Source organism: Tasmannia lanceolata, unplaced genomic scaffold (assembly GCF_043159265.1).
Source record: "Tasmannia lanceolata isolate RefF3 unplaced genomic scaffold, GAP_Taslan_0.1 ptg000015l, whole genome shotgun sequence".
Taxonomy (NCBI): Eukaryota; Viridiplantae; Streptophyta; class Magnoliopsida; order Canellales; family Winteraceae; genus Tasmannia; species Tasmannia lanceolata.
In genome coordinates this window covers 23,280,981-23,301,431 of record NW_027518692.1, presented here as the reverse complement: position 1 = coordinate 23,301,431, position 20,451 = coordinate 23,280,981, and the positions used below count along the sequence as shown (strand labels likewise).

At 38.8% G+C, this 20,451-nt stretch overlaps 1 protein-coding gene across 1 annotated transcript; it reads right to left on the bottom strand.

The window, feature by feature from the left end:
- Nucleotides 1-6,231: 6,231 nt before the first annotated feature.
- Nucleotides 6,232-19,693, bottom strand: LOC143891868 (carotenoid 9,10(9',10')-cleavage dioxygenase 1-like). The gene is made up of 13 exons (XM_077396372.1): nucleotides 19,409-19,693; nucleotides 17,989-18,126; nucleotides 17,565-17,667; nucleotides 11,827-12,086; nucleotides 10,898-11,077; nucleotides 10,706-10,784; nucleotides 10,500-10,581; nucleotides 9,374-9,436; nucleotides 9,139-9,277; nucleotides 8,439-8,760; nucleotides 8,275-8,339; nucleotides 7,351-7,512; nucleotides 6,232-6,882 (listed from the first exon to the last, which is right to left on the bottom strand). Exons 1-13 carry the CDS (start codon nucleotides 19,691-19,693, stop codon nucleotides 6,772-6,774), a joined length of 1,989 nt encoding a protein of 662 aa, XP_077252487.1. The 3' UTR covers nucleotides 6,232-6,771.
- Nucleotides 19,694-20,451: the final 758 nt, after the last annotated feature.

Below are 20,451 nucleotides of genomic sequence, written 5' to 3'. Positions count from 1 at the left end.
CTCTCTCTCATGGGATGATCCCAACCGTCCATTAGAGGGCCACAATGCCCTTTTCTCTCATGGGATGATCCCAACCGTCCATTAGAGGGTCACAATGCCCCTCAGGTTCGTGCACCTCTCTCCGGTATCCTCTTATTCTGAGTGAACCTCCTCTCACAGGTTGGTAGTCTCTCCCTTTCAGTTGTTTAAACCCTTAATTTTTTTAGAAATCTATGGTTTAAAGTAGGGGTGGACATGGTTCGGTTCGGTTCGGTTTTGGGCTAAACCCAGAACCGAACCATATATAATCGGTTCCCTGAAATTGGAACCAGAACCGAACCATATATATATGGAACCGAACCGAACCAGAACCATATATAATCGGTTCGGTTCTGGGTTTACCCAACCTTCACCAATGGCCCTGTTTATTAGGCCATGTCCACCCCTAATTTCTAACAATTCATCCATACAACCTGATTGTGGATATTACTCTGTTTTTGCAGCTGTCTGTTTGTAGGCATTGATTGGATGTTTGGGATCATCCGGTGAGACTAACTTTCTGATCATGTCATGTTCACAACAGGGTCTACCAAAGGGTTCAGATCACACTATCTGACATGGGTGGGCGCATATCAGGCCTCTCATGCACTTTTTTATTGTACCATTTTCCATTTTTCTGGCAGTCCAGAGTGTTTATAAACTTTATATAGATAGTGGGGTGATTTTATCAAATTGGCGGGGGGTGATTTTAAGAACTTAAGGTGAGGGTCGGTTCTCGGTTCGGTTTTCGGTTCCGGAATCCGAAACCCAGAACCGAACCGAATCTGAACCGGTTCCCGGATTTCGGAACCGGAACCGAACCATATACATATAGAACAGCACCAAACCGAACCATATGTTCCGGTTCGGTTCGGTTCCTCGGTTCGAACCGGAACCATGTCCACCCCTAGTTTAAAGCCTTAAAGTTTGGTTTAAACCCCTAATTTTCCCCAAATTTTTCACAGATTATTGGTTTAAACCTCCAAGTTTGGTTTAGAAATTTAGTTTAGAAAACCCTATATTTTCCCAAATTAGTTGAGAAAACCGTATATTTTGGAAAATCAGTTTAGAAAACTCTATAATTTTCCCAAATCAGTTTAGACTCAAACCAATAAGTTAGGGTTGGTACTCTCTCTCTCTTTCAGTTTGGAAAATCAACAACTAAAACCCTAATTTTTTTTTAGAAATCTATGGTTTAAAGCCTTAAAGTTTGGTTATGTTTTTTAGAAATATATGGTTTAAAGTCGTAAAGTTTTGTTTGAACCCCTAATTTCTTAGAATTGTATGGTTTAGAGCCCTAAAGTTTGGTTTAAACCCCTAATTGCTTCCAATTTTTTCACAATTTTTTTTCGACCCACAATTACGGGCAACTTCTTCCCGCCGATGTATTCAAATGATACCGCATCCTTTACAAAGCCGTCGACGTGTAAGATAAAAGAAGCTCTTCGTTCTACCGTTCTTCTGTTTACACAAAATTAAACAATTGTCAAAATAACCAATTAAAAAAAAATCATTCCAATTAACAAGTAAAGCAGCCATTTTAGAATTATGCACAACTTCAACCACTACTAAATCTCCATAAAACAACATAAACCACTACTAAGACAATTCGGGCCACTTTTAAACACTCTAGACCACTACTAAGTCATGACAAGGAAATATGAACCACTGCTTACCCTATATAAACCACTTATAAATTCTATAAACCACTGTTAAGCCAATATAAACCACTTATAAACACTCTAAACCATTGGTAATCCTAAATAAACAACTTATAAACACTCTAAAACCACTGGTAAGTCTATATAAACCACTTATAAACACTCTAAACCACTGATAGGGTTATATAAACCACTTATAAACACTATAAACCACTGATAAGCCACTCTAAAACCACTGGTAAGTCTATATAAACCACTTCTTACCCTGTATAAACCATGTATAAACACTCTAAACCACTGATAAGCCTACATAAACCACTTATAAACAGTCTAAACCACTGATAGGCTTATATAAACCATTGTTTACCCTATATAAACCAGTTGTAAAAACTCTAAACCACTGATAAACCTATATAAACCACTTACAAACACTATAAACTACTTCTTACCCTGTATAAACCATGTATAAATACTCTAAACCACTGATAAGCCTACATAAACCACTTATAAACAGTCTAAACCACTGATAGGCTTATATAAGCCACTGTTTACCCTATATAAACCAGTTGTAAACACTCTAAACCACTGATAAGCTTATATAAACCACTTATAAACAGTATAAACTACTTCTTACCCTGTATAAACCAATGATAAACACTCTAAACCACTGATAAGCCTACATAAACCACTTATAAACACTCTAAATCACTGATAGCCTTATATAAACCACTGTTTACCTTATATAAACCAGTTGTAAACACTCTAAACCACTTATAAACACTATAAACTACTGCTCACCCTGTATAAATCATTTATAAATCCTTATAAACTAATTTTAAACACTCTAAACCACTGGTAAGCCTTAATAAACCACTAATTACGATTATAAACTACTACGGAGGATTCTTAACCAAAGAAGCTATATAAACCACTTATAAACACCCACTTCAGTACCGGTTTATGGTAGTGAAATACTGGTTAAACTTAAGAAATTAGTGGTTTACAGAAAAATAACAATGATTATAAAGTGTTTAAAGTAATTTAAATAAGATTAAATAGTAATTGAAGGCTTTCTGCAATGGAAGACAATAGTTTAACATGGAAAACTTTCATTCAAGTTTATAAACATGTCTTATAATGGAAAGAGAGAGGAGAGGGGTAAAAATACACACCTTTACATTAAATGGAAGCTTTCTGCAATGGAATGGTGGTTTCTAGTGAAGATTTTTAAGATTTCCAAATCCAATAACGTTTTTTTTCCAATATTTGTTGAAAATGGAGGCGTTGTGCAATGCAATGAAGGGTTAGGAAGGCTTTCACATCTAAAAATGAGGTTTTCAGCAATAGAATGGAGCTTTTGGCATCTAACAATGGAGGTTTTTGGGTTTTTCATACGTACGTTTTTTGGTAGGTGGGAAGAAGAAGAAGAAGAGGGAAAAAGGTGGGTTTTGGGATTTGTTTTTCTCTAAATGTAATCATTTCAAAAAAGTGATTTGATAGGGGGAGAGAGAGAGAGAGAGAGAGAGAGAGAGAGTCAAGGGCATTTTAGTCATATGCACTCTTGATTGGTGATTTAGAAAACACCCCTCTTGAAATGTCATAGTCAGTAGAAACCCCTTCTATTTGGTCATTTTCCCAAAAAAAAAACCATGTTCAAAGGTACGCATGGTCCGCACCTGGGCTCGACGCGGAGGCCGAGGCCACTTAGTTTCTCAGTTGGCATATGCCCCTCGGATTTCTTCTAGGAGGAGATTGATCATCCTGCTCTGATACGACAGGTGAGACTGGAACCTCGGATGCTCGAGCTGCGGGCTGTCCCTTTGGTAAAACTGTCGTGCCAGTGACGAAAGCTCAAAGCATTCCATCCAAGTCTTTCACTTGCCGGAATAGCTAATTAAACTGTTCATGTGTGGGTGCTATGGGGGTTTGAGGAGCCGAAGGTGGAGATTCCCCGATCTGAGGAAGTCGATTTCCTCCAGCTAGATGAACTGTCGTAGAGGCGGAGCCCTGTAGACTCCCCATTTTGACCGGACCCCTAGTTCCCAGAATCGAATAAAATCCCAAAATGGAATAGAGTTCTTGAAACCAATTCTGAAACCAAATCCTAAAGTCGAGTCCTGAAATTTCCGAAAATTTGAGCCCTAAATGTGTAGTGAACCCAAAACTCCAAGAAGAACCCTATTTGTAAAACCTTTACTGAATATTCGAAGCTCAGAAAAGCTCCAGATTCCTCATAAAACCCTTCGTTTAACTGCCTTAGTCTTCCCTTTCATTTTCCCCAAATTTGGAAGAATTACAAAATACCCCCGAGTTCTAGTATTGGCACTCCTCTGTTGGAATCTCCAAGTTTCGATGATGCTGGTGCGATCGTACATTGATATTTTCATTAGCTTACCTTGGCTTTTAGTGCTAAACCATAGTCAAATGGCCATTACATTTTTAAGGAAAAATATATAAAAAATGCAGGACAAGACAAGCTGGTTTAGTGCAATTATCAAAGTATAATTGTACTTACATTGTTTTCCTTTGTTTAAACTAGAAATTGAGTGAAATATCTAACTTGGGTGTGCCAATACCAACCCCATGTGTAGCAAAAACAAAAACCAAATGCTGCCTCATTTATTACCTGAGCCACCCGTAGAAAATATAAGAGATGAAAAAAAAAAATACACCATGGGGGGCTGTCCAAGGAAGCACTAGTGGGTGGGTCTCATTTTGGGAAGAGAGAGAGAGAGGGAGCTCGAGCTCCACTCATCCTAGCCACCATCAACCTCCACCCATCCTTGTTAGAGAATTAATTATGTATCTGTTGGAAAGAAAAAGCAGTAACCAGTTTGCTTCAAGGCGCGAAATCGCTTTCCTTAAGACAGATTTCGCCCCCACTAGAAGTGTGCAAAGGGGATCCGCGAACTGCCTCCAAGATACAATGAAGCCAGTAGGAATGTCCTACTAATTTGACGACGCTATGCACAAGCGGAGTCAAATCCGAAATGCCCTTAGAATCTTACAAGCCTAAGAGAATCAGTCTAATTTCTGTTACTGCAGTATAACAGTAATTAGATAAACAATAAGAAAATAGTTTAGTAAAACGAATTTTGGTGGGAGCAAGAAAGAGAGTATAATGCACTAGAAGTCTTAAGAATTTATCCAGAAATGGGTAAATTCGATTGTACTTTGAAATGATTGGGTTCTGCAACTTTTATAGAGCCTCTGGTGTCTTTTCAGTGTGAAAAGCACCCCTGTATAGAGTCTTTCCAGATCGGTTTGAATTCTGGCCGTTAGATCGCGCCCATACGCGATTCAACGAACCAGATCAATCCTAGAGAGTCTGTTGGGATATTTAAATTCCTAGCGAAGTGCAAAGTGCGCCTAAAAAAGCGCCAATAAAGCGCCACTATGCGCCCTATAGCCCATTGCCCACGCCGCGCGTGCGCGAACGGTGCGTTGCACCGTCCCGCGGGTCCAACCATGGGTTCAACCCAATGTGCAATCAAACAAGTAATAGAAAAGTGTAGTGCTTTATAAGCCCTTCTCTTTCTTTTCTCTCATCCGATTTGGGACTATCTTTTCAACTACATTACACTATTATCTTTCTCTTGCAAAAAGCAACTATTTCCAAAGAAAAGTTTTTCTTTTTCCAAAACACACTTAAAGAAAATATTTTCCAAAAATTGTTTTGACCAAAAACACTTGATTTTGAAAAATCTTTAACATCCTCTACCTTGGTTCCACCTCCATTGCTTCTTCACCATTACCATACAATCACCATCAGACCCTTCATTTACAGCCACTTCTTCTTCTTCACAACCACTTTTAAACCCCTTGAAATTTCTATCTCATCTGTTACTATCTCATCTGTTACTGCCACCTCTGCAATTTCTTTCAGCAAATCTCAAGTCCTAAATACAAACCAAACCCATTTCAACCATTTCTATTCCAATTGGGGTTTGCTGGTTTTAAAGAGAAATCAGAGAAAGAGCGCAATGCTGTTGTGTCTTCCTTCGGCAACCTCGCCGGAATCCGGCTATTTCCGGTTGCAATAGAGCATAGCCACCTCTTCTTCTTCGATTGGGACGCTTGCTGTTGCTGTGTGAATTTTATATATGTTGATCAACGGAAGAGAGGGAGCTCGAGCTCCACTCATCCGAGCCACCATCAACCTTTCCTTACATCTTTTAGACTTATTGTGTGTTTGTTTTTTAGTTCCTTGTGTGTTTGTTTACTCTCAGCTTGCTTACTTTCCAGCATGTGATTGGTTACTTTATCTTTGCATAGGCTCGCATGCTAGTGTGGTTAATGAAATGGAGGGATGACAGAGGCACCACAATCACTCTCTCTGCCTAATGCAAATTGATCAGTTATCTAAACCATGATAATTTCTTTCAAAAGTCAAAAACATAAAGAAAAGATAAAACAGCTTCAACATGAAGCTAGCAAATAAATATGGATAGACTACAGATGAATACTTATTATAAGAGGCTCACATTATTGCATAACCACATTTTCATCTTCATGTAAAATCCAACTGATTTCGAGATCAGCAGGACAAGAATAAAAACTTGTTTTTAGCCTGAGTCAATGAATAAGATAATACAAACACTGCCTGGTTTCCTTGGCAGTAAATAGGGAAAATCTTCCAGCAATAATCTTGGAGAAGAGCAAAAATCCTCCAATTTTGACTACATTAACTGATTGCTTCATCAAAACTTGAGAATAACTTTGGGTCTAGGGTCTAGGATTGGTGGTGCCTTTTTTTCGAGTAATTCCATCTGATGATGAATGGATATGATTCCCACCAATCCACTTCAAAGGCATGGAATATCTGCATAACTGGAATTTTAGAGAACTCGACAACCTGTGGGCAAGGGTTGGATTTTGAAGATTCTCAAACCCCAGATCAGGTTAAAAAAAATAATCTTCCAACATCTGCACATATTTCTTTGGTCGGCACATTTATACAGTAGCTTAACTCAGCCTCAACCCTGTATTTTCAATTTTCACATGGAAGCTTCTAATGAATTCATTCAAGCTCTCTGGAAGATTTATCCTTCCATTCAAGACAGGATAAGCTGGGAAGAATTATTTGCTAAAATTAAGTTGGCTTCGGGATAAATGTGCCATGAAATCCATATGGGACCCTCTGGGGCAGCGCTATTTTGGCAATTGGGTGACCATCAAACTTCTGTGTCTCAATTATATGAACCTGCAAGGACGAATAAGTGGACATTTAAAACTAAAAATAACAAAAAATTTAGACATGACAACAAATCTAAGGTTTTTCCATGGTTTCTCCCAGACAAACACTGTCAAATAAGGGTGATGGTGGGTTTGGATCGATTCAATGTATATTGAGGGAGCAAGATCTCTTCCACAAGTTTGGAAATATGGGTTCTATCAGAAACTTTCCAATTGGTTTAAATTATAGTTTACAAGTATTGCACTATAACTTCCTTTCCATCCTTACTAAGATATGAGTAGAAATTGATGGAACCATTCTAATTTTTTAATAATTATCTGATAGAATCTGCCTAACACCATCTTATCTATAAAAAGAATGAGTGAAAATTTGTCATAGAATGCCCTTGGAACTTTAACATAGTGATGTACTGCTAGTGCAACCATAAGGAGAGAAATTCCAAATTGCAATATTTTGGATAGGCTATGAACTTACTTGAGATATGTTAGTGTCTTCATTATGAACAAAAGATACTATCCAACCATCATCTTCCTCAGAACCTCCATTCCTGGAGACAAAGGCAGCTCCTGAACAGAAGTAGTTTTCCCCAAGTATATGATAGTCCACCTTGATCATTTCTCCAGAATCATTCTCCCTCTGATTCAAAAATCATTGTTATTAGTACACAAGAACTCTTGCACACTTCTTTTTTTGTTTGCTGGATAATCAAAAGATTCTGATTTTCAGAGTATCTTATCTACGAAAATAATGCACATGAACAAACGATTTTGGGGGTTGAAAGATAGAAGAGGAAGTTAAAGTGTTAAACCATAGACAAGCATTGTCCATTCAGAGTAATGACTGTGGAATTATTACACTAAATTGCTTTTAAACTTCGAATCCAACTGAGAATCTCATCTATGAGCATAAGGCACATTAACAATTGATTTTGGGGTTTGAAAGATAGTGTTAACTTACCAACTTCTCCAAAAGCTTAAGCTGTTGGAGAAAGGCATTATTTATCTTTTATACTTTGACACTCCCCCACACGTGTGGCCCACTTGGTAAACACGTGGCACATGTGGTCCCACTTTGGCCCGACCATCGCATGTGGATTTTTGCTATCCGGGAGGTTTGAACTTGAGACCTTTGGCTCTGATACCATGTTAACTTACCAACTTCTACAAAAGCTTAAGCTGTTGGAGAAAGGCGTTATTTATCTTTTATACTTTGACAGATAGAAAAGGAAGTTAAAGTGTTGTCTATTCAAAGATAACCATAGATAAGCATAGATAATCATTGTCTATTCAGATTAATTATTACAGTAAATTGCTTTTAAACTTTGAATCCAACAAAAAAAGTAAAATAAAGAAATAAAAACATGGTTGTAGTTGTTTTAGAGGCATACAAGTTTGTTACCTTAGAAATCTTGCTATCTTGCTCATCAAAGTGTAATTTGGCTAGCCTCCCAAATTTAGACAAACCTGCAATTAAGTAGATAAGAATGTTTTGTTCAACTAAATAATCACTTACAAAATTGGAAAGAAAATTTAAATTCCAAAAGCATATGAATCTTTTCTTACCACAACTAGAGCTTGCAATGGAATCTACAACTTGGGAGTACCCATACTTATTCTGTAAACCAGTGAAGTTATTGTTGATCATAGGGAACTCCATGGCGAACTCAGTCCCTGTGAGATTTCTTTCCTCAACTACCCCAGTTTCCATGTTTAATGTCCATTCATACGAGCGAGAGAAAAATAACCCGTCTTCTTTGGAATGATAAACACTCTCCTCACTTGCAGAGATAGGCTTAAATCCTCTTGAAAACCATTCAAATTTATTGAGACCCAAATCTGGTCCTGGTATGATTGAACCTAGTGCTCTGCAACCCCTCACCACAACCTGTTTCAGAATACAAAGTTACAACATCCATTAGATTTCTCTAATTGATATTGAATTGTTCTGCTTCTCTATTGCTAGTACTTTACTGGAAACAGATCAAAATTTTGCTCTTGTCCTAGTTAATTAATTTTATCGAAAACAAGGATTGAAATTTCAGTTTCGGTTTTGGCCTCAGCTGAAAATGAAATTTCGTTTTTGGTGGAAATTTCGGTGAAAATCTTATAATTTCGGTTTCGGTTTTAAATTTCAGTCCCGGATGAAACCCGAAATTTCGGTATTTCGGCCGAAATTTAAAACCAAGAGCAGAAACAACCAAGACATCGAAACTCCTGGAGGCAGTAACAAGGAAATATTCAACAAAAATTTCTAGTTAATTACCTCATCTCCATCATCGAAGCAATTGAAAATGTGAAAAGTGCAATGTGGTTCTACCTCGAACCACTTAATTGAATATGCATCTCCATAGCGAGGCATCACACCTATTCTTGCATAACCTTCTTTCTCATACTTTATTAATCTATGATACAAAATACAGATTTTGTCAGAAAAATTGAAGATTCACGACAGATTCATTGATAATAATATTGAAGTTTCATGACAGAAAAATACTCACGGTCCTCCTTTAACGAGCCTATCTATGTCTAGAGTAAGTGGACAATCAATGATTATGTTGTACCTGAGAACAAAAACACAAATGCATTAGTCCTTGATTACATTTTCTCAGCCATCTAGATCCAAGCCTTTGGCTCTTCTCTCATACCCAAGTTCCATGAATAAGTCCCTTGAGAATTCCATTTCCATGGGTAGAAATATTGAGTCCTAAAAACTACTAATCTGCAAGAGAAGTTTCTGTCAGCCTGGAAGAAGGTTTCCATTGTAGTCCAACTACCCAAGGAAGTCCAACTACCCAAGAAATTTTTATATTTTGGCTCAAAAACTGCCACTTGGGTACACCATTGGAATATATTTGCAGAGAGGATTCAAGGTTCATGTTTATAGACATCAGAAGGTACATTTGTCCATTTAAACCAATATGTTGGGAAAGTTACCTTGTTTCCCACGGTTTCATGGAATTCAGTGGAATCTAAATTAGAAAGGTTTTTAGGTATTGGAAAAATCTAGTTATAAAGCTCTTTAGCAAATGGTTTTCTCTTGGCGGGAAGGCTAAGTAGAGGCAAACAAGAGAGGATTTTCTATTGTTGTGTGTGTGTGTGAGTGTGTGTGTGTGTGTGTGTGTGTGTGTGTGTGTGTGTGTGTGAGAGAGAGAGAGAGAGAGAGAGAGAGAGAGAGAGAGAGAGAGAGAGAGAGAGGAGTAGGGTTTCTTCTTGGGATTTTTCTCAGGCTCCTCAGCCATTCTGTTGAGTTTTTCTCAGGTTCCTCTTGAGTACGGTCTTGGTTGAGAGGAGAAGGAAAGGGTTGCAGGTTTGCATATTTTCTGTCAATCTATTGTAATCCTTGTATTTTGATGTCTCATAGTGAAGATTGTGTTCTCGCCCCTGGATGTAGGCATCTTGGTCGAACCACGTAAATCTTGGTGTTCATCTTGTAGCTTATTTACTGTTACTTTTCCATTTATTTGTGCACAATCAGATCGGATTTTGCCCAATTTTCTCAACACAATAGATTGATATAATTTCTTATTTGTTATCCCTCTTAAACTAATCAAGCTTGATTCCAGTAGTTCCTAACAAGACTTTCAAGCTTAAGCAACTAGAAAATGACATGAAAATCAATCTTACTTCTCAGTAACACCTATCTCATGGCAAATGGAGCTTCTCTTGAACTTGAGGTCGACTTTATGTGCTAACTTCTTCCCATCAGCTACAAACAGAATAACTAATCAAACCCATGAATGGAAAAGTGCATTTTCATTTTCTATTCAAACTCTTTACCTTGTGCATCAACCAAAGTGTCTGGAATAAACTAAAGAAAATGAAGTGGTTACCTGAGATAATTCCTAAAACAAAGAAAGGTTCCCTTGCATCTACCCCCATGATTACAAGCTCCCCAGTTCCAGGAGCTCTCTGTTCCACATAAAATAATAAATTAGCAAAGTTAAATTACTAATTAAGAATCATTTTATGCTTAAAATATTGAAAGTTCAGATGAAATAAAGATGATAGAGCAAATAAATAACCTTTGGGTGGCTAGTGAAAGGGCGATCCCAAGTTCCATTGACATCCCAGTTATCCAATGTTCTGAGGGTTGAGATGTCTATCTCTTGTGGTATATGATTCTCTGCAATTGTGTAGATTTTCCCTGAATGTTCGAAAATATTGGTGTTGCTTATGTACTTGTTTACTTTGCCGAATCTTAGCTGTTGAAACCCAATATGGAGTCAGAAAGATTGGTTATGTAAATATAAATAGGGTTAGTTTGCAGAAAGATTCTAGTTTGATGATATACAAACAGAGCCATCACATTTGAGTGAATTTTGCAAATCTTTTCATGCCATCAATTTGTGACTAAAACACCCATGATAGATTTTTTTGACCTGTAAAAAGACCAAAATGTCTTTACATGTTAAAAGATCAAAATCAGTAAATCACCTTCTAATAAGATCAAAATGTCTCAATGATATGTTTTGATAGGGTGGGCCCACCAACTTAAATCAAACCAATGAATCATGTGGGGCCCACCATTTTACCTCATGTTTTGATGGGGCAGTGATGTAGCCTAGCTCTAATATCATACATTGTAGTATTCCTCTGATACCAAATGATGTAGCTTACAATGTGTGTGAGAGCGTTTTACCATATTTGAATGGCAATCACACCTACTAGCGCAAATTGGAGAAACACATTTCTCTCTTCTCTATCTTATTTCATAAAATCAATAAAAGTCCATTACAATGCTTTGATACCATCTATTTATAAGAAAAAAGAAACCATAACAGCCAACTTAAGACCTAAGCAACTAATCTCATTCGTATTTTGGTTCCAAAATTATGGCAAGCATCTGTTTATTGTCAAACTTGAAGAGTCTATTTGAAAGTAAAGCAAAGTAGAAGGCTTATTTTGCAAAAACCCAAATATTACATCAAATTTACCGGTATTGATCTCTTACCTGGTTTAGCAAATAAGCCGCCAAAATAGCTGGAGAATCCCCTTCAATGGCGGGAAGAAAAGAGGGTCTGTTTCTTTCTTTCTCTATCTTAAATGTCTCTGATTCAACATATCTGTTCTTGTAGGAGACGCTCCAATTTCCATGAGAATCCTTAGTAAAATACACCGCATGAAGCATTCCTTCTCCTTCAATCCATGTCTCACTTGATCTTCCAAACATTGACACTGTCGAGTTTAAAGCTCCAAAGAGGGGATTTGGGCCTGCAAAGTGTAGTAAAGTTTAGCTCCCATTTGCGGAGTGAGAGGTTTAGATCTTTTTGCTATTAAAATTCTCTAAAATGGAGGTGTGAAGTCATCACCAACTCATAGAGTCCATTTATTTTAGGTCTTTGATTTCTAGAAGTTGCTAGTTTTACTATTTATCCAAAAATGTAGGGCTAGTTACATGGTGAGTTTTAGATTATCTAAATTCTTAGCTTAGTAATGGAGTTTTTGTAAAAGTAGGTAGCATGAAAGTAGTGATTTGTATTTATCTAGAGGTTGGTTTGGTTATCCAACAGAGCAACAAGTTATGTATATAAAAGCTGGACGATTAAATGTTGAGTGCTTTCACGTTAAAAAAAAGTGTGCATCCACTGTTTCTGCAACTCATTGTGTGAATTATGTTTTTAGCAAAACAACTCCTTTGAAATTCAATAGTTCTCTTTCTTCTAGAATACCAAAGAGAAGTTCACAATTGGTATCAGAGCAAGAGTGGTCGATCGGATTACCAGTTTGTTCTTTGGTTTGCTTCGAAGTGATATCGAGGTTGGAATACCTGTTTGTTATTTGGTTGTGTCAAGGTGATATCAAGATTGGAAGAAGAGATGATGGAAAACGTTGTTAAGTTAGCGGGGATCGAAACGCTCAACAATACCAATTACATCTATGAGAGATGGTGAACGGCAATGACACTGAGGCACCAAAAGATAGAGTGGATGCACTGCGGAAGTGGAAGATCCATGCAGAAAAGCGTTGTATGTATTGAAAGTGTCAATACAGAAAGAGTTGATTGAGCATATTAGAGATGCAAAAACTCCGAAAAAGGCATGGGAGGCACTCTCATCTCTTTTTTCACGGGTGAATGATGCACGGTTGTAATTAGATCTCTCAGTTAGATGGGGAATTTAAGATTAGTGAAAGCTAGGTGCGGAGGTTGATTATCCGCGGCTTGAGGCCCAAGTTTAGCAGATTTCTTACCACTATACATGGTTGGCCAACTCAACCTTCTCTCTTAGAAATGGAGGATCTCTTATTAATCAAGAGATGTTAATAAAGCAGATTGGTGGTTTGTCAGTAAAAGAGGGTGACGAAGCACTTGCAGAGACTAGCAAGCGGAAGTGGCAGTAAAATAAGAAGCTGAAGGATGGTTGTATGAAAGGCAATCAGGCTAAAAGCAATGATAAAGCATAAGAAAAACGTAAGTTTTATTGTTATCGATGTGGTAAGCTAGATCATATTAGAAGAAATTGTTGGGTTAAGATTGAGACCGATGAAGGGAATGTTGTCATCAAATCCAGAGATAAGGAGGAGGATGACGATGGTGAATGGGATATGTAAGCTTCTTTTGCTTATGATGAGGCAGTGGAAGAGACTGCTACGGGATATGACTTTAAGGGGGGGTTTATTTTGCATTGAATGTTGCAGAATCCCCTATTATGAAGAGTCAAGTGTGTGCAACAAGTTATTCCGGAAAGAAGACTATTGATTACGAAAATGATTAGTTAATTGACTCTGGATGCTCGCGCCACATGACTGGAAATCGAAATAAGTTCGTGGTTGTGGAAATATGATGGAAATCATGCGGTTGTCGCGGCTAATAATCCCATCCTTGCTGTGGATGTGGGTGATGTGATGGTTACCTCACGGTGTGGTGAGGGAAATAGCATCCTCGAAGATGTGTATCAAGTTCCGGATATGGTGAAAAGTTTAGTATTTGTGGCACAGATCACATATGCGGGCCAATACGTGCTATTTGGACCAGATGATGTAAATGGATGTCTCCGGCAATCCGATCATGCATGGGAATTGGATGAAGATGATGTGCGTACTATCAATAGGAACTGCTTATGTTGCTAAAGCTGGCAGTAACGAAACTCCAGATTTGTGGCATGCATGCATTTCTCATGTTGCATATGACAAGTTAAAAATTATGGCGAAACGAAATCTTGTCGGAGGTTTACCACTTCTCGAGAGCGGGGGAGATACGGCCTGTGATGGATGTCAGTTTGGAAAAGCCCATCACAACCTTTTCCTCGATCAGAGTTCCACTCAAAACGACCATTGGAGTTGGTTCACTCTGATGCGTGCGGTCTAATGAAGCAGAAGTTTGGAAGTGAAAACTATTATTTTGTTATATTTGCGGATGATTTTTCGAGATACGTGTGGGTGTATTTTTTACAGGAGAAATTTGAAGTCTTTGAAAAATCAAAGATTTCTGTGCACATATGGAAGCAGAAATGAAATTTAAGATAGGTTGTTTGAGAACCGATAATGGTGGAGAATACACTTCTTAGTTTCTTTCCACTTATTTGATGGATTACAAAACTAAAAGACCATTCACCTGCCTTGAAACCTTACAGCAAAAGAGAGTTGCAGAGAGAAAGAACATGCACTTAGTTGAGATGAGCAGGAGTATGTTACATGGGAGAAATGTCCGTCCTCAATATTGGGCAGAGTGTATATGCATGATCGTATATAACAAATCAACTTCCTCGCCAACGACTTCGTTATGAGTCGCCTTACCAAAAGCTCAACGGGGGGAGGCCATAGTTAAGCATTTCAATGCGTTTGGTTGTGTTTGCTACGTTCTTGTACCAAAGCAGGAGAGGGCAAAGATGGAGAAAGCGACAGTTCGAGCCATGTTCATTGGTTATGATGAGAAAAGAAAATGATGGAGATGCTTGGATCCATGTACGAAAAGGGTCTATGTGTCGAGATATGTGTTGTTCAATGAATCATTGTCGTGATGGTCAATAGAAAATACCGCATTGCCAGATTCAACTGATTTGATTGGCAGTTTAAAAGAGAGATTGAATTCAATTGTGCTACTATAAGAAAATCACGATGTAGCAAATCCAGATTCGATCCAAATGATGAAAATCACAATTGATCGCTCACAGATGAATGGCGATGTGTAAGAGTCAGAGTAGCGGCCACATCAAAGTTCGATGGCAACCCCACAAAATGGCAGTTCGACAAGCAAGAGTTCTAATCCATGGAAGACTAGAAAAAGTTCACTGCGTGAAAAAAGATACTCTAGTTTCACCAGAAGAATTGCGATCATCACAACTTGGAGATCTTGAGGAACATGAGTTCAATTTCCAAACCACATAGACCGATACGTATTCCAAAGTCAAATCCGAAGTATGCAAATTTGGCTTGTGTTTGTAAGGTGGATGATTCAATATTTTTTGAAGATACAAAAGGTGTCAAGGAGGGGCGAATTGATAGATCACGAAAATTTTCACAAAGGGAACTTAGCGTGGCTTGTGGAGAGTTAACGCTGAAGGGGAGTGCTAGAGTCATCGGTGTCTCGTGCACGACGTCAGAGGGGCAAGGTCGATGATTTTGAATTGTAGTTAGTTTGATGAGTCAATGTTGAGGGGGAGAATTGTGAACATCATCACCTACTCAATCAAAGAGTCCTTTTTTGTGAGTTGTAGAGTTTGAGTTTATCTTTCATTAGAATCATTATTTTACCGTTAGAGCACTGCTAGGAAAATGGGTGTGAACCCCGATCCTGAGGAGGCGGCGAGGGGAACGAGTCCCTCGTCGATCCTTTGGATCATCTACATGTGAAGGAGAGCTCTATCAAGGAACTCTCAAAACAGGTGACACCCTCATAGCATAGCACGAGTGGCGATAAATGAAAGAGATACCTCTTGATCTGGAGCCAGGGCTCGAAACCAAGACGTACCTAAAATAACTCAGAGTCGCCATCCATGGATAGGCCATACTGAGATTAAATGCAGAGAGAAATAAGCTCGGTGGCATGGGATATATAGGTGTATGAGTGCTTAGATGCTTGCATTTAACCTTTTTTATGTAAAACATTGGTTCCATGCTTATTAAGCAAGGACTCACTTGCAAACAAATGCAAACATGCACCCGGTTTGCAGAGGATGGTAGTTCTGTAATTGTTGACAATGATTGAAACTCCACTTGTAACCATACGGCAAACCAAAGAGTGTAACCATAAATTTCATATAACCACATAATATTCATTTAAAATGCAACAATACTAAATTCAATGATATTACTAATATGTGCAATATTGACTTTATATGTTTTGAGTCGGGTTGAGTTTTGGGTTTTTCAACATGAAACCCGACCCTACCCTAGATTGAGTCAGGTTTTTCAACCTGAAGCCCGGCCCTACCCAAGACCCATGATTTAAGAACCCAAACCAGGGTATTTTCGGGTCGGGTCGATGCGGGTCGGGTAAAACCTGACCCAAGTTTCAAGGTGGCAAACGGGTCGTGCCGGCCCGCGGCTCGGCAAGGCACGACATGCCACGGGCCGTGCCCGCACGGCACAAATAGCTATAGTGAGCGTGTAGTGCCAGCCCGGCACGAAGTCGCCGGCTGTGCAGGACCTGGTTGAGTGGCCCGGCGGGCCGGCACGGCACGGCCAGTTTGCCAAGGCCCGGCACAGCACGGCCCGCAAGCCCGGATACCCCTTTATAAAATGTTTTTTTTTTTTAAAAACCCAAAAATACCCCCCAAAAGTTGTTTCAAACGGCTAGTTTGGGGGGTATTTTCGTCCAAAACATATATTTTCAAAAAAAAAAAAAAACATGGGCCGGCACGGCTAGCCTCGGGCTGTGCCGTGCCTAGCCTCGAGGATTTCGGCATGGCCCATGAACCCTTCCGTGCCGTGCCGTGCCCGGCCTATCCGGGCCTCATTTGTTCGGGCCGTGCCGGCCCGGCACGGCACGTTTGCCACCTTGACCCAAGTTGCACGACTGGTTACAAAGCTAAGAAAAACTACTCAATGTATGTAATGCGGTTAATGTGAATGAAAGTCCAGAGTGCAGTTTTACGTTTTCTTCTACAGAGCGTGCTTTCACGTTATTTTTAGTGAGCTTCCACTTTGTGTATTCACGGTTTTGACAAAAGCAATTTGTTTCTCAGCTCTGTTGTGCCATATTCCAATATTTCTTCTTCTATGAAGAATACGAAAGAGAGTTCACAGGAGGAATTTAGCTCTTTCTGCTACGTGAGTATGACCCAAGTCTCCGAATTCATGCTTTAGCTACCCACCCAAGTTATAAATTTCCAAAATGTAAAAAAAAAAAAAAAAAACACACCCACACACAATGGGGCAGTTTGGATACAAGGATTTTATAATCCAGGATTGTAAAATCCTGGATTTTACAAGCTAAAGCCGGGGTTTTATAAGCTAAAACTTGGATTGTACATTTGATTATTGCCATGCTGGTTCAATCCCTTTCATTGTTGAAATAATAGACTTTTTGAGCTTCCTCTAAAACCAAGAGGAGAAGGAAAGTAAATAATATTTTTTACTTTTCTGTATATACTAGGAAAACGACATGAGAATTTTACTTGTACTTTGTTATTACTTGCAAAACGATATAATAATATTATTTAACTTTCTTTCCACTTCTACTTAACGTGCATCCAAACAGACCCGAAGTGCCACACCCAAAGTGTAAGTAGTTCAAGAGCATTTACTTACCATTTCTTATGTAAACACCCTCTGGAAAATCTATGGGAATCTCCCCTTCTATACAGTTAACCTTCACAGCTTCTCCTATCTCCTCAACTGGTCCAAAGTTAATCTGTAAATTTCACAAATGGAGATTTCATGAGTTTTTTTGTCTTTTTATACCTCATGGGTTCAAACTAGCACTAGAAAACAAACACAATGCAAACCCAAACATCTTGGTTTTGGCTCCCTTATCTTTGTTTCACTCCAAAACCAAGTAAAGCCAATGAGAAGAGTCAAAATAAAGAATCGGTGCCAATATCAAACAAGAGCAATAATGATGATGGTAATAACAATGGTAGAAAGTTCATCAATCACAGTTTTAGTGTGAAGAAAGAATACTAAGTTCTTCCCTGCAGATTAATGGTAACTCTAATTTCTCCGGCAACCATACCTGAGATGGGAGCGTTGGTTGATCGACGAATTGAAAGACGGAGTCCACAAAAGCATCCAAAATTCTCTCAGAAGTCTTTTTTATTGCTTTAGAAATATCAATTCTCATAGGAAGTTGCTTCAACTCTCTCAAGAAAGGCTTTTTAAAAATTAAAAAAGAATCAAAGTGAGTAAGTGACTAATGATAATACTCTCATTCATTCTTGCTCCATTCATTGCAAAGAAAAAGACTAAGACAAGAGCTAACAAATAAATGAGGTGAAATTGTTTGGGTCTTGAGTGAATTACATTTACATTGGAAGAAAGTAAGGTCTTGAGATGATGAATATGGGGTGGAACTGAAGGTCTGTTCACAGACCCATGCACATGGAAAGCTAAGGAAGAGGAAGAAGACATGTTGGCACGTTGGACGTTTTCTGTTTTTTTGGTAATCGCTGGATTTTTATAGACACCCCATTTGGCTACATTTCTACTAGAGAAATTAAAAGGGGAAAGAGTTGGAAAGTTGGTGAATGAGGGAAAGATCCTCAGAGGAAACCAATCGACTCTTTTTTGGGCAAACAAAACAAATTTCCAATCCAGACAAAGGCAATTGGCAGTTCTTGTGTTGGTGAAATTATAGGAATATGCGCTTAGACAATTTTTATATTAGTTTTGAAGTTGACATGAACCCTTCCTAGAACATTTACGACAAATGCTATGCCATTTTTCTAATAGTTGAGGGTGACACGAGCCCTTAAGTATTATGTGCATATAACCTTGTTTCCACATGGCTTTGAAGTTCAATATGATTATTTGCAAATAACTTTTATAACAGCTTTAGAAATAATATGGTTAATGGCTTCCAAACATGGCTTTATGTCCTAATTAGCAAATAAGATTGAATTAAAATAATTGTATTTGCAAATAAGGACTAATTTTTGTGGCATCGAAAAAGGCTCTTACTCTTTAGATTTATGGGGTTTTTTTTTTTTTGAATGATAGCCAAGAATATATTAAGCAAAAAAGACCGAGATGGTCAAATTACAAAGAGGAAAAGAGAAATAGAAATTTGAGGAATAGATTTATGGGTTTGTTCACCAATAGCACTTTGGATATGGGGTAAAAAATTTCATGGAGTCTCTTTTGATGTAAAATGGGCATAAAATAAAATTTACGCCCATTTTCTCACTTTAAAATGGCTGTAAAATTTTGTTTTGCACCCATTTATGTAGAAAGAAACAGAGCTAAGAAAACAATTACACAAAAAATATTTCCAAAGTCAAACAAGGTAAATTTTTCTTTGAAAACAATGGATACTTTTTATCTTGTAAAGCAAATTCCATGTGTTGGGGGGGAAATCAAGCTACCAATGGCATGGAGACACATGGCAAGGGACCCGCGAAAGACATGTAGCGGCAAGGCTGCCTCTTGGCTCTTACCGTGAAGAGGTACTCGATCGCCGAGTACTGAGCGTCGCCGACCACCCCATTTCGTGGAGCCAAGAACCAGTCCTCGGCCAAGAGGAAAGCCCTCGGGCGAGGGAGAGCACTCGGAGCCGAGAACCATATCCAAGAGGTGCCTCGCGGCAGGAACACTCCCCTAGCCCAGAGGCAAGCCCTCAACCGACCACCGCTCGATAGCCCATGACAGAGTGCTACTGAGTGGCAGAATACCGAATATGTGTCGGCCGAGGCCCCATGGCCTTCGCCAATCTCACAGGGCATCATCCACCAACTCACCGACTCTTTGTTTTGCCATCAGTTCATCATTGCTAGCTAGCTGTCGTACAAGGTCCTATCACCCACCAACTATGGACTTGTCAACATTTGTGACAATACCAGGTGGCATCTCCTACCAACCACTTGGTTGTCACCATCAAGGTCAATATACGTCTCATACCTCATCATGTTGTTGACCTGCCATCTCTGGCTGACCGTACTGGCACCCATACTAGTGATCTGCAACTTTCCCCCAGGTGCGCACACCCGACACCCCACTCAGACTACCGAGAACTCTCTCATCCATTTGTGCTCGGTTCTCGATCATTATGTTGCCTCTGTCTGAGTTGAGCGTCGAAGGCTTCCCCCGGAGTTCCAATTCCATGTGTCTTTAACTTTTGTCAGTGAGTGCATGGCTTGAGATCAACCAACAACTCTTCGTCCAACTAATCTTCTGCTTGACGAGATAGAGGACGGGGCCCATCCGAGTACGAAAGCCAGATTTGAGCAGCAAAACCATGAAAATAAGTTTAGCCAAATATTAGAAAACTCATTTTCCAAGAAAAAATCAAAATTTATTTTACCCTTTATCCAAATGGTCCTCTAGGATTTGTATTTGCAAACCCATCCGCATATTGGATGTGTTTTGCATAAACTCTCTCTCTCTCTCTCTCTCTCTCTCTCTATATATATATATATATATATATATATATATATATATATATATGTTTGTGTGTAATACTCGGGTACTATTAATGATAGAC

What these genes read in the sequence shown, in the direction of transcription:
- LOC143891868 (XM_077396372.1), bottom strand. Translation starts at nt 19,693, where the DNA reads ATGCCCTGTGAGATTGGCGAAGGCCATGGGGCCTCGGCCGACACATAT. An exon ending in TGTTTTAGGAATTATCTCAG is followed by an intron (nt 10,582 to 10,705) that starts GTAACCACTTCA and finishes TTCTGTTTGTAG; the next exon opens with CTGATGGGAAGAAGTTAGCA. An exon ending in GCTTCGATGATGGAGATGAG is followed by an intron (nt 8,761 to 9,138) that starts GTAATTAACTAG and finishes ATTCTGAAACAG; the next exon opens with GTTGTGGTGAGGGGTTGCAG.